The sequence below is a fragment of the Schistocerca nitens genome, chromosome 6 (genome assembly GCF_023898315.1).
Source record: "Schistocerca nitens isolate TAMUIC-IGC-003100 chromosome 6, iqSchNite1.1, whole genome shotgun sequence".
Classification (NCBI taxonomy): Eukaryota; Metazoa; Arthropoda; class Insecta; order Orthoptera; family Acrididae; genus Schistocerca; species Schistocerca nitens.
The window spans coordinates 230,292,741-230,307,861 of NC_064619.1; the positions used below are offsets into that span (position 1 = coordinate 230,292,741).

The 15,121-nt window shown below is 42.6% G+C and overlaps 1 protein-coding gene across 1 annotated transcript in view; it reads left to right on the forward strand.

Moving 5' to 3' along the window:
• Window positions 1-15,121, forward strand: part of LOC126262724 (cytochrome P450 6k1-like) — a 92,717-nt gene that overhangs the window by 10,282 nt on the left and 67,314 nt on the right. Inside the window, exon 3 of the mRNA XM_049959516.1 lies at window positions 8,981-9,219. Coding sequence (XP_049815473.1) covers window positions 8,981-9,219 — 239 coding nt within the window. The remainder of the gene's footprint in view (window positions 1-8,980; window positions 9,220-15,121) is intronic.

Sequence of the window (15,121 nt, forward strand, 5' to 3'; positions counted from 1 at the left end):
ACACAAGCTACATGTTTATTTCTGTAGTGACATGCTGGGTAACGGCTCTGTACCATGAACATAGGAAAATATGTAGCCATATAAGCGTCAGTGTGGTGGCAGAAGTGCCTCCAACAGTCCTTCAGGGTTTCGTTCTAGATCCTAATTACACCAACACTGGGGTTTCAAACTCCTATGACGCTATAGAAAGTGTATCAGTTGGCAATTCAACCCTGGTGTCAATCTGAAAGGGTTCCTTTATGACGCAGCCCTAGTATTAATACTCCGGCAGGTGCGACCATATCCAATGACCTGTACTTCGCGAAAGGCAATGTTTCGCGACTACACTAAACAAACATACGGTTGATGTTCTAGGCAGCGATCGTTGAAGTTGCGTATTTTCTGTCCGATATACGATTCATCTGGATTTATGGAATTTTCAGACGTCGTTATAGTCTCAGGTCGCGAGCTGTTGGTTCGTGAGTTGCAGTTGTGCAGCACCACTTCACTGTACATTATTTACTGTCAAGCCCATTGAACGGTGCAAATTACATGATGTTTCTTAGGAACGTGATGACTCAGTGGTTGCACACTGAATCTATCGTTGTCTACGAGAGTATGATGTTTCAACGTGAGGGTGAGCTATCTCATGCGGAAATTAATTAACTTAAGCTTATAATTAGCCGATATCCTCTGGTTGGTTATGAAGTGGCTGTCAAGTCTTATTGCCAGTGCTTTTGTCAGACACCCCACACATGGAATTTTTGGATTTTTTCCACAGGGTTACATGAAGTATTATGTGCATGAAACTAGGGTAAAAACTCGAGAGGAGCTGCCTGTCTCATTTTACAACAGACAAAACGGATATTTAAGAGAGGGTAGCACAGCCTTTGCGCTGTTGTGCTGCAGTATTAAGACTGGCGGTCGCCTTGTTGAATATTTATTGTGAGCTAAAATTGTTATAAAGCGTAAATTTTTTTTTCAATGAAAAACTAAATACTCATTCGTCTCCGACCCTTATTTCTTTACCTGAAGGTACTTAGTTTAACATTCTCTACCATCTGTACCATCTGAAAGAGTTTGAACTTAAAGGGTTGGGTTGTTTCGGGGAGGAGATCAGACAGCGAGGTCATCGGTCTCATCGGATTAGGGAAGGACAGGGAAGGAAGTCGGCCGTGCCCTTTCGAAGGAACCATCCCGGCCTTTGCCTGGAGCGATTTAGGGAAATCACGGAAAACCTAAATCAGGATGGCCGGACGCGGGATTGAACCGTCGTCCTCCAGAATGCGAGTCCAGTGTGCTAGCCACTGCGCCACCTCGCTCGGTTTCAACTTAAAGGTTTGGACATTCTGCATACAAATCACTTGAAATTAAAAAGCCCTGAATAGAAATTAAATTAACTCCAAGACTCGTTATTCCTGAACTGGGAGTCAACGGGAAGGGTGGTTCCATCTGAACATGCCAAGCAGGAAGACCAGACTGTGCGACTATATGCGGCGTATAGCGCATTGTGGAGATGATAACTAAGCAGTCAGCAAGAGGAAAGTTAGAGAACTGGAGCAGTAGCGAAGCCATAATGTCAGATGTGCAACCGAAAAGGGCATTCTGCTCAGAAACGTCCACAGGTGCATAGATGATGGAATCAAGGTAACACTCGCTCCCACGCCCCCCTCCCGCCCTGTCACGCAGGACATGGGCCAGCGTGACCATAGTGCAACTTTCCCAGAAAGCTCGAATACAGGAAACCTTTGTGCAAAATCAGTGGCAGATATCTATCTATTCGGCTATATAAAGGGAAGGTCGTATAAGTTGTTGTTGGGTACAAGACCGCAGGTATCCATGGCTAGCCAGGACATATTGGGTACAGTAAATCTGAGCCCCCCACGCTGTAGATTAAGTAGTGTGCATGGTAACAATGCTCATTCTCTGTTCCACATTGTTGGGTTTCTGAGTGCGAGGGAGAAACTTCTAAGTATGCTTGGAAGTTCGTACTACAATACATGTTAGCTACGATGCCATTCTCTGTCTGGACTTCCTGATCAAACCTCACGTCAAAGCCGATCTACAGCAGCATACACTAGAATTGTGTAGACCATCATTCCGTCCAAGTTCTACTGCTAGATGACCCAAAACTGTCGCAAGCGAGAACTGAGACATCGGGTAAGCCAAGTGTACATGGTTTCTTAGACTCGATTCAGAGGATGCAATATTGAAAGGCGCAGGAAGACTGATCTGGATGAACATAGGAGCTGATCTGCCAATTAATGCTTTATGTGTGGTAGAGGCATTGCCACGTGATGAGGAAATTGATCAGGCACAACGTTATGTATGATGTAGTTTATCACATGCGTACGAGGTTGATGGTATCAGAGTGGTACCTGTCAGTATAGATGATTTTGGTTCACAGAATGTGAGGTTATTCCGTGGTTTATTAAGTTTTCAAATTTATACTGCCTTGTTGATCGCCCAGTAGAATGGTAGAAGCCAGGACAGTCTCTAAATTTTACTGCAGTAAGAGGGGAGACACCCTACTTGAAAGGGGATGACAGAGTAACTATGGAGAAGTTACTGGGGAATATGCAGGATTCTTTAACCCTTCTTGGCGATTGCCAACTACACCTTTGGTTCAGAACAGAACATTCACTGGGAAGAAGTCACCTGTATACAAGAAACCACACCGAGTCCCACATTATTTACAACCTGTGTTGCAGGAATTTTCTAATCAAGAACTTTGGGATGAAATCATAGAAAAAAGTACCAGTCCTGGTCAGCACTGGTAGAAATTGTGCCAAAAATGTCCTTGGATGGAAAACGCACTAATTGCTTCTGCTGCAATTGCAGGTTTCTAAACCAACGAATGGTCTCAGACACCTACCCCATGGCACACAGGTGCAATCTGGCCCAATGCTGTTATTTCACCGATTTATATAGTGGGTACCATATGCATGCAGGAATATCCAAATGAACAGACAGTGTAGCGACCACAACTGTTGTGTAATACATTAACATATTGGCAATTGTGAATACAAACAACCATTAGCTGTAGAACGGAATGACAACAATGAAAAATTATGCATGTCCAAAGGTACATTGCATCATAATTGGGTATGACACTGGCTGTGCAATATTGTATTTATCCGCTGACACCAGACAAGCGAGTTTCAAGTAAAATGTCTTGCCAGTATGGCAGTATATATAATGGATGTACAAGTACAGGCTGTAGACACATGGTTGACGAAATGTGGAAGTTTCAGTCTGACCATGAGTCGTACACAGATAATCAAATGGCAATACAACCACTCATGATAAGCAGGAAATCTGTGTTCGAGTCTGAGTCCAGCACAAGTTTTCATTGTCGTTATTCCATTCTACAGCTGATGGTTGTCTAAATTCACAACTGCGAATACATTGAAAGTAATGATTGGTTTACCTACATGACCGTAATAGTATTCTCCAAGGACATTCAGGAACGCATGATCTGTCTATGAGAAGTATTTGAACAGTGCCGTGCAGATTGGTCGACCCTCAGTTAACAGAAGTGCCACTACATACTGAAGGATGTCCGCTGTCTAGGCCCCACTGCTGATAAGGATGGTGCATTTACCAGTCAACAGCTAGTACAAGCCATCAAATATTTTCCAGTGCCTAGTATGGTAAAGGTAGTACAATCATATCTCAGAATCACCAATTTCTATACAAGATACATCCCGAAATTTGCAGTTGTAGCAAGACCTCTCTGAGCACTTCTAAACAAAAACAAAAAAAAGAGTAAATTTTCGCTTTGCTCCGGATTGTGAGGGATCATTTAAATCGTTGAGGGAATTACTGACCACTAGTCCCATCCTAAATCTAGCCTTGTGGCTTGAGCAGTCATGTATTATGCTGTGTCCTAAGCTGAGAGGCAGATGGCAAAAAAACCATAGTCTATGCTTCCCCACAACTGAATAGAGCAGAGGGATATTATTCAGGTACACAAAAAGAAATGCTGATGCTAATTTTTGGCATCACATATTTTCGTTTTTATCTGCATGCGAGGCATTTTAAAGTTTATAGTTGCTTCTGGGATTAAAGGATCCCACAGTCTGTTTAACCCATTGGGCCTTACGGATAGGCAAGTCTGATTTTGAGGTAGTTCATCATCCAGGAAAATCTTACAGTGGTGTGATCATGTTAAGTCACTGAATACATGCTGCAGACGGCACTGGAATAGTCTTGGAAGACTTGTATAGAGCTCATGCGATTGCTCCTGATTGTCAGCAGTTCACGAAACAAGCACAGATCACCTCTGACAGTTTATTTCTTTACATGCAAGCACGATGCGTTCGGTCCTTTGTTGTATCAAATAGTTTAGACAATAAACTAATTAGACAATGCTACAATTCCATCTTCGGTGGGCATAGGAAGAATGAGCCACAGATCACTGCAATGTAGAAATTACTGGTCACTGTAGAGAAAACGTTTTGAGTGTTACATAAGAAAACATCCCCTTTACACAAAAAGAGCTGTCTTGACCAGTCAGCGAATTCCACTGCAAAGACAGATTGGGGCAGAGACGCCATTCCAAATGATTGGAATTGATAGCCTATGTCCATTTGCACAAACACCAGCAGGGAACTAATATGTACTGACCATCATTGATCAATTCTTGCATTCCTTGGTCATGGATGCCATAGCAAACCAACATGCAGAAACAGTGAATCAAGCTTTGGTAAACCAATGGTTATTGAAATTTCGAATGCCAGAGACGATAACAATTGACCAATAATTGATGAAGGCATGAACATTGTGTCAGAGTTATTGAATCACTTATGTCGACTATTACATACAAAGAATCTCTGCATGAGTGCCCTTTACCCACAAGCTAACTGCACTATCGATAGAGTTCATAGGACACCGAGAAAATGCTACGTTATTACATAAAAAGTAAACAGGGTGATTGAAAAACTCTCTTGGACTTGGTCAAAGGCATGCACAACTCGAAAATCCACAAAGACCTTACCCTTTCGTCCTATGAGGCTATTTTTGGTCAGAAAATGTCCACACTTCCGAACTACGTCAACCATCTCCAGGTGTTTGGGACTTTATTAACGGATTAAAAAATTATCTGGTGTCAGCTGAAAAAACATGAATACGAAGGCTCTAGAAAGACTGGAAGGCACTCACAATAAAAAAACCAAGTTGCCTAAAATATCATGTCAAGGAGTGGATAAAGTTTATTCCATGGTACCAAGGACCTTATCACATAGTCGATATGACATCCCCAGTTAATGTTAAAATAATCTCCTGGTCCCATTCACAATTGGCTCCTTCCAAAAGGGAAGGAAGGAATTAGAGAGAACATGAGGCAGAAAGGTAGAATCAACCCAGTGAATCAAGGTGTACCCGAAATTTTTCCAACACATCCACCTGCATTAAGATCACAAGGTATCCTTGGCAGTTGATTTTTAGTATTTACTCATTAGTTATGAGAAATGTTTGCAAGTGATTATTCTGGTTATGTCTGTGTTTTTGTTGTTTTTATGACAGAGGCTCACAGGAAACATTTGTGTTTAGGTAATTGGTTAGAAGACTTTGTTTGTCAGTAGAACATTAGTGTGTCTAAATTAATTTAGAATGAAGCCATCGATGCTAATGGTACAGTATGCTTTTTGTTTGATAAATATGTGGTTCATGTAGAAGTAGATAAGCAGACAGGAAGTATATTGGCGGTAAATGAGAGTGAATATATGTACGTGTGACACACTTTGCCATTTCACTTTAGGGTTAAGAATTGTTCATAAGACTTGTCTTATAGATCAGGTCAGTCATTCAGGATGCCGAGGAATTTGAGGAAGTACTATTCTCCACAGGAAAATTACTTCCTCCCAGTAAGCGAATACGCACTATATCTGAATCGTGCGAGTATACTCTGTTTCGCTGTGGGGAACCTGCTCCAGGGAGGGCAGGAGGGCAGGGAAACCGAATTTTCCCAGAAGGTGGGGTCACTCTGTCTGTACCCAAACTGACAGTGGTCATTGTCACATGCTGCGACCAAAGACACTCCAGCGGAGCTCAGGATACAACTATAGGGGCAGGAGCAGGGGCAGGGACTGCTGATAACAGGTACACAAAACGACATTTCATTCACTACCTTACAGTTAGCTGTCACTAATACCGGAAACACAATCTAAACAATTACTCGTTAATTTACCTACCAGAAGACCTTTCTAGATTTTGTATAAGAAAAAATTGACTTACTTAAAAGCTTCTTTGGAATCAACGCTTCAGGCTACCCTAGACCAGATGACAGCAGCACAAAATGGTCACGTGACAATGAAACGTCTGCTCAATCACGTGAGGAAACACCAAGCCAAACATCAAGACAGACACATAAATGTAGGGACCAGCGCGTCAGCAGGTTGCATACTACTAACAGTAATAAGTATAGTGTACTGCCACCTCAGCTGTAGGGTTCCTCAAACCCCACCCCTCCAACTCCTCCATACTAGTTGTATCGTCAACATAGCCCCACACTCAGTGAGTGTATGTAGTAGTGGAAAGAAAACTAGGGATTTAGAGATTCACGTGTGAGCCACTTGTTAGCGCGGTCAGTAAGGAAAACAAGTGTGAACGGCGCTAGATATAAAGTAACACCGCGAGTATAAGTGGAAATCTGAGATGTATATAACTGTACGTAAACCATGGTCTGTGTTTGAGCCAGAATCTGGGATTGGATTTGTTTTTCTGTAGGGAGGAGGGATTTCAATGGGATAAAGGTACAACAAAACTTGGAGCAGAATACGAAGCCCAGAACAGTATTGAGGCCACAGCCAGACGCAGGCACTGCTCACTGAACTATGTGACCAACCGCTGTGTCACATGTACCAGAACCACCCCACCAGGCATCACTCCTGTTAACACAACAAAGTCAGCAGAGGTGCCATTTTCGTAATCGATACTGTGGCTGCAGCAACATGACTGACCAAACTGCAACATCCGAGGCACTGCCCACACTCCAGACTTTTCCCTGTGACCACTGATCACATCTCTTTTGTACCTGTCAGCACTGACAGTCTAGATTAAACCACTGATCATGTCTGTATTGAAAATCATGATTTAAACTCTCAGGTCCAGCCTGTCACTGTCCTTCACAGCTGGGCTGTCCAATGGTGCACAGTCGTCACCATATCTATGACGCTGCCTCCTCCAGGCTGTGAATCCAACGGCTACTGCCTGAGAGCTCAGCACTAGCACACAGACTCCGACTTGCCGCCAAACCTCCATCCGGCCTCATGCCACCACTGGCAGCGGAGCCACTAGCTGCTCTCTGTGACGAACGACAGCATAGGCATATTCCTACCAGCTCACTTGGGTCCGAGAATCATCTCCCATCGTCAGCAGTCTGCATCAAAAGCGCGGAACTATGCCTGATCAAGGTCGTCAGTTAAGTGTTCTATCAACAGACTGCCGCCGCATTCATTGCCCGTTTCTCCACCCACATCCAGCAGAGAGCCGCCTTCCCAAACCTTACATCAACAACACCATTACAATTTTCATTGCAGTTAATGATGTCTGCTACGCTACATATTATTTTCTTTCTCTTGTTTTATCAGATTTCCCCCTCGTACCTTGTGATCTGAACTTGTTTTGCTTAGGTTGGCCATTCATTTATGCGACTGTTTTCATCGGAAATCTACTGAGCAACTATTGACTTTGAATGTCTATATTTGTCTAATTACTGGTCTTCATAAGATCGCTTACTGACCCACCAGCTTAGCTTATAAGCTACGTGAGTTTTGTTTTTGTGTGGCGACTTCATCTGTCTAACTACATCCCCGCTACTGCGTACAGTGCAACATATTTTGCGCACACTTTCTCTGCTTCTTACAAATGCATCACATCTGTGTCATATAACACGGTAAATGATGAATTTGTAACATAGCCATACAGGGTGAGCATCAGTAAAACCGACAATGAAATGTTCTATCAACATGTGTCTGGAAGTGCATCGTTGCCACGGTAGGAGGCTCTGACGAATGACAGTTCCTCTGACCACGTTCCGTGTGTTCCTTGTGTGTTGCAGGCTGTATGATAAACGCAACGTACTGTAAGCAGCAGAATGGCCCAGTATTCGTGTGGGGAACAACAATTACCCTCGCAGACATCAACCATATCACACAACATTTCAAGCTTTTTTTGGACGTTTGTTAGATCAAGGGTCCTTTCAGACACAGAATGTGCAGGGAAGCGGTAAACTGTGCGCACAGAACATTTGGAGGATCGGATTCTACAGGATTTTGAAACGAACCCTAGTACAGATTCCAGGCAAGTGGCACGGCAACATGGTATAAGCTGAAGTACTATTATGTGTATCTTGCGTAACAAGCGCTACTGTCGCTATTGCCTGTAATACCATAGAGAGACGCCACTTTGAACATGTGTTGTGACGTGGATGAGATGCAGCTCTGTACTGTGTTCTGGGACGATTTGTTGTTATTGCACGCACACCGTCCATTTCCGGACACATTTTCGTAGAACTTTTTTCTTCCATTTCCAGTCGGGAAGCCGTCCCTGCAGTTGTTCGGTTTCATTAGTGTTCACCCTGTATACATTATACTCAGTAAACTCCTAATATGCGCTCTGTTAAAAAATTATTGAAATTACGTTTTATTAAAATGCGTCCATAGCAAACGAAGAGTTACCCATGGGAGTAGCTTATATATACAATCTATACTGACAGATCCTCAGGTACATTCGGTATCAGCTTATTTTACGTACTGGTGCGACTGAACCACGACCTGTAGTCTATAGTCTGGAAAGGACCAATGCTGTCCGAGACAGGTTATTTCGTTAGACATAAATATGACTGTGCCAAATAATTAGATTATTCTAAAACAACTAACTCCTGTCTTCTCCAGTTCGGCAGAAACGTCATAGTTTCCTCAAATACATTTACGCTATATGCTAAAAGTGGACCAGGTTAGTGGGTGGTCATACAGCTGTTTTATTATAATAATTTCAGGCAAACGGTTCATTGGGCTGTACTCGGTTCTACACCCTGTGCTTCTGGTTCGGGATCCTGAACTTATTCGCCAGATTCTGATAAAGGACTTCGGTTCATTTCACGAGCGAGGTGTTTACTTAGACTACGAGGAGCCGCTCAACAGACAGCTGTTCTTCCTACCTTCTTCTGAATGGCGCCATCGCAGGGTCAAACTGACACCCGCATTCACGTCCGGCAAACTAAAAGGGATGTTCCAGGTGAGCTGAATAACAGCAGCAGTATGTACTTACAGGTACGTACTTACACACTTTTTTAAGTTACTTTTTAGTGTCCGTGTGTGTGTGTGTGTGTGAGAGAGAGAGAGAGACAGAGAGAGAGAGAGAGACAGAGAGAGGGAGAGAGAGAGAGAGAGAGAGAGAGAGAGCGAGAGAGCAAGAGCGAAATCGAGAGTGGGAGTGCGTATCATTTTATTAAATATAGTAGGAAATTGTGTATTGATGTGTCTGATCGTTTATCACATGTTTGTTCTTAGCAATGGAACTCTAAATATGACAGTTTTCCTGTTTTGGTTAATGGCATTTGTTGTGGTTGTTTGTTCTGAATATTTTCACAATCTACAAAGAATCCTGTTGGACGAACATCCGCAACTGAGCGTTATGCTAAAGGTCGAAAATAACGCTTCAGTTGTAAATTTATTTTATTATCACGACCGGTTTCGGGCTCTCAATAAGCCCATCCTCAGGTGTCGCGACTGTGCTGTGGCCCCCGAGCGCTGCGGTGGACGTGTATTAGGCGCGATTTGCTACCTATGAGATCACTGTAACACGTTTCAAAATTCCTGCCTGTAACGACTATGTGTACTTACATCACAATTTTAACATTCAGGTTTGTGTATTCCAGAATTTTTCCCCGTAATTGCTGATTGGATTACGTTTGCCTGGCAGATGCGCACAGTTTTATATACTATTTAGAACTGTTTACTTAGTATGTTTGCCACTCTGTGTGTTAACTTACACTGAGGTCACAGAAGTCATTGGATAGGGATATGCACATACACAGATGGCGGTAGAATCACGTACGCAAGTTATCAAAGGAAACTCGACTGGCGCAGCTGTCATTTGTACTCAAGTGATTTATGTTAAAATGTTTGAGACGTAATTATGGCCGCACGACGGGAATTAGCAGACTTTGAACGCGGAATTTCAGTTGGATGGGACATTCCATTTCAGAAGTCGCTAGGGATTTCAAAAGTCCGAGATGCACAGTGTCAAGAGTGTTCTGTGAAGACCAAGTTTCAGTCATTACAACTCGCCACGAACAACACAGTGCCCGCCGACCTTCACTATCGACCGAGAGCCGCGGCGTTTACGTACAGCTGCCAGTGCTACCTGATAAGCAATACTGCATGAAACAACCACAGAAATCAAAGTGGAACCTACGATTAACACTTCCGATAGGACAGTGGGGCGAAATCTGACGCACTGCACGGAGCACTGGGCAGCCTCCACAATGTGGCCATCGCGTCACACGTCCTGTTTACTGCTACAGGTCTGAGCAAGTAAGAGAAATGATATCTGCATCTCATCCGCATGTCTTTCATTCGCATCCATATCTATGTATATGAAAATACTGTAAACCACTTCAACCCAAACGCTGCGCTGCAATGTCACACTAGCTTGGCCCTTGGTTTTAACTTTCATCTGCTGAAGTTGTGCCTCATAGTTTGGATCCCAGAGATAACATAGAGGCTGACTATGACCACATTTTAGCACAACGTAGTCATTTGATATTCTTGTGGCGTTTCTTTAGTTACAAGGCAGAGGAATTGGCTGTGGTGTCAGTCACAACAAACGACTAGGCGCAGCTGCACACCGGGAGAACGCACCACTGCATATCGATTTCTGACCACCCCCTGCCACCCTTCCCTCAGTAGCCCACCGTCATAGCGACACTAAGGGAAACCAGTGAACGAAAAGGGTGTATGGTAATTTAGAGTAAGACAATCAACCTTGAAATAACATTTTTCTGAACGCATAAACTTCTAATGATGAGGAAAAGATGCTAATAACGTGTTGCAATATGTTAATTGAAACATTAGTCTGTTTTGTAAATGGGTATTACTAAAGCATATTTAAATCTATAAAGAAATGTGCCTCCAGTCATTGACTGATTACAGAGATAGGCTAACTGTAATCTTATCAAGTCAGCATAAGATTTTAATATACTGGTGGAAACGCTATCATAGGAGAATTACTACTTTTTTATGACATGACTAATTTAGTGGTTACATTAGGGGTTCTATAGGGTGAGAAACCAAATGGCAGTTATAAGAGTCGAGGGACATGAAAGGGAAGCAGTGGTGGGGAAGGGAGTGCGACAGGGTTGCAGCCTATCCCAGATGTTATTTAATCTGTATATTGAGCAAGCAGTAAAGGAAACAAAAGAATAATTCGTAATTGGTATTAAAATCCATGGAGAACAAATAAAAAGTTTGAGGTTCGCCGATGACATTGTAATACTGTCAGAGGCAGCAAAGGACATGGAAGAGCAGTTGAACGGAATGGACAGTGTCCTGAAAGGAGGATATAAGATGAACATCAACAAAAGCGAAACGAGGATAACGGAATATAGTCGAATTAAATCGGGTGATGCTGAGGGAATTAGATTAGGAAATGAGATACTTAAAGTAGTAAAGGAGTTTTGCTATTTAGGGAGCAAAATAACTGATGATGGTCGAAGTAGAGAGGATATAAAATGTAGACTGGCAATGACAGGGAAAGCGCTTCTGAAGAAAGGAAATTTGTTAACATCGAGTATAAATTTAAGTGTCAGGAAGTCGTTTCTGAAAGTATTTGTATGGAGTGTAGCCATGTACGGAAGTGAAACGTGGACGATAAATAGTTTGGACATGAAGAGAATAGAAGCTTTCGAAATGTGGTGCTACAGAAGAATGCTGAAGATTAGATGGGTAGATCACATAACTAATGAGGAGGTGTTGAATAGAATTGGGGAGGAGTTTGTGGCACAACTTGACTAGAAGAAGGGATCGGTTGGTAGGACATGTTCTGAGGTATCAAGGGACCACCAATTTAGTATTGGAGGGCAGCGTGGAGGATAAAAATCGTAGAACGAGACCAAGAGATGAATACATTAAGCAGATTCAGAAGGATGAATGTTGCAGTAGGTACTGGGAGATGAAGAAGCTTGCACCGGATAGAGTAGCATGGAGAGCTGCATCAAACCAGTCTCAGGACTGAAGACGACAATAACATCAGGGTGAGTTACAAAGGACTTTGCAACTTTAGATAGATATTTATTGGGACAACTTACAGAATCGGTAGATGTGTAATTCTGTAGCAAACAGCATCAAGTTTCACATTTTGATTTGGTGTGACTAACATTTCCGACGCGGTAAGCATCCCGCTAGTAATCTTCCCACACTTATTGCAGAAAATCTGACGTAACTTGTGTAACGGCAGTGTAGATTCGATTTTACAGTTCGGCTTAATTGTTTGGTAGGCGAGGAACATTCACACCGTCTTTAATGAACAGTTGTTGCAGAGTTTTCCTTTAATGAAACCAAAACACACAGCAAGCACGCTTCATATCAGTGAAAGTATCCATTTTAACTGTGCACTATATTGACGCTCCTGGCAACGGAATGGGGTGACGCAAACTTGAGATGGTTTACTACAAAATGACGAATCTACAGATTACGTAAGTTATCTCAATAAATTTCTATATTATTCCGAAGTCATAAGGTTCTTTTTGATTCACTCTGTATTTTTGAAACTAATGTGTGTGGAACGCACAACAAATAGGACTAAAAGGGGATATTTAATGTATAGGACGAAAGACGGCATGAATTTTCAAAGATTTTTTTGACTCACAGATATGTTGAAAAACCCCGAATTATCAGACTCTTGAAGCTAGACGAAAATTATCCCGCGGAAGCCTACTTCCAAAATTTCAGGAACCAATATTAACTTAAGAATCTAAAGATATCTTTCATCCCTCCACGCTTCACTTCTTTAGGGAGCTTCAGGAGAGTTAACGGACAGCCAAAAACAATTAACATCATCATTTTTAAAGAGGTAATGACGTTTAATTAGCAGCCAGAACCTGGAAATACCTTTCAGCACACTCTTAGCAATATGACCGAGCGGGGTAGGCGCTCTGGTCAGCACACTGGACTCGCATTCGGGAAGACGACGGTTCTGACCCACGTCAGCCATCCAGATTTAGGTTCTCCGTGATTTCCTTATATCGCTCGACGCAGATGCCGGTATGGTACCATTGCAAAGGGCACGGCCGATTTCCTTCGGCATTCTTCCCTAATCCGATCTTGTGCTCCGTGTCTAATGACCTCACTGTCGACGGGTGGTTAAACTGTAACCTCCCTCCCTCCCTCGTTGAATATGAACGCTCTTTCAATAACGTGTACTTTCTACTTTTTGACCACCACAAAAATTTTTAAGTCGTGCATTTCTTTCATTGTAGTTGACTTTTATTCTCAACATACTTTTTAAAGAGTTATTTAATGACCCCTGATCCTGGTAATATTAAATACGAGATTCACTGGGGAAAGTGACATCCGCTACTGAGATTTACATTTTTGGATATAGTTTAATGAATAAATTAAAAACAAATGCGGAATCTGGTAGACGAATTCATTAGAAATGATAAAAAATTTTTTCTATATTTTGAAATATAAAGAAACTGCCTATATTATAATACTTTCAAAAGATGGGAATAAAGGTCCCCTCCCCCGCCCCCAACTTGATACTGCGATGGTTAAGTAGTCGTCCTTCAAGCGGCCCATACACCACGAATTGAACGGGAAGAGACGCTGACATGTGATACCACGATAAGTACCTTCTGCGTGCACTTCACGATGATTCTCTGAGTACAAGCGTCGATGTAGATATACACGCCTATTTGAACCAACAATTTTTCGTTCAGCGAGTGAATGGCCTGAATGCGTAGGTTGCAGTATATGAAAGTTGCATCCAGAATTTCTGACGAGAGGATTCTGGTTTTGTTTTCTCGAGATAGTCGAGGAAAATGCGTGTTTGTTGACGAGATTAGGGTTTATCATCCATGGAGAATTTAATATGCTCCGAGCAATGAGGTCAGCTCTTGAAGTCAACCGATAAGGATTCCAGTTCAAGTAAAGGCACTTATTATAAGCAGTGCCTGGGACTACAAACGGGTGCGTGTTCTTAACCGCTGTCTGTGTAACGGATACGGGTCACTTACTATCAAGGATTTTCGCCGCCCTCTGAGCAGTAAGCTTCGCTTTACTGTATACGCGTTTATATATGTAGGACATGAGTAGCATGATCCTTACTCAACAGAAGGGCTAAGCTACTCTTAGAATATTCTCTTTCCTCAGGCTGCGTGTCATCATTAAAGTAATTAATTATAGTTGTTAACCGCGTGATATTAGGCTTCTTCCGCCCTCTGATTCTTTTAAAATTGTGCAGAGTCATCTCGTCTACCGTATTTCTTGTTGCTGTATACTTTACATGATAAGTGTAACACGGAAGTGAACACTGCGCTGCGAATTCCTCCGCGATTGTCGTTACCGCATTGGAGTACTCTTCTCGCGCAACTTACTGTTAGTCATTTTCTATCGAGTACAGTCGCGTACATCTAGACCTAAACCTAGATCTGCATTCCACAAGCTACCCGACGGTGTATGGCAGAGGCTGCTTCTGGTATCGCTATGTGATCCCACTTTCCCTGTTCCAGTGGCGTGTGGGGGAGTATGATTATCGGTAAACATATGTATTCGCTCTCATTTCTCGAATATTCTTGTCGTGGTCGTTTCGCGAGATATATATCAGAGGAAGAAGCATGTTGTCCGTCTCTTACCCGAGAGAAGTCTCATAAGATTTCAACAGAAAACCTTTCCGTCACTTGCAACGCCTCTCTTGTAGCGTGTGCCACGGAAGTTTGTTCAGTGTCTCTGTAACGCTCTCGTGCCGACTAAACGAACGCACCGCTCTTCGTTGGATTTTGTCTACCTCTTCAATTAATCTAACCTGGTAAGAGTCGCAGACTGACGAGAAACAGTCAATAATCAGTCGAACATGTGTTTTGTAAGCCACTTCTTTCGTGTATTAATTACGATTGCTTAAGATCTTGTATGAATCT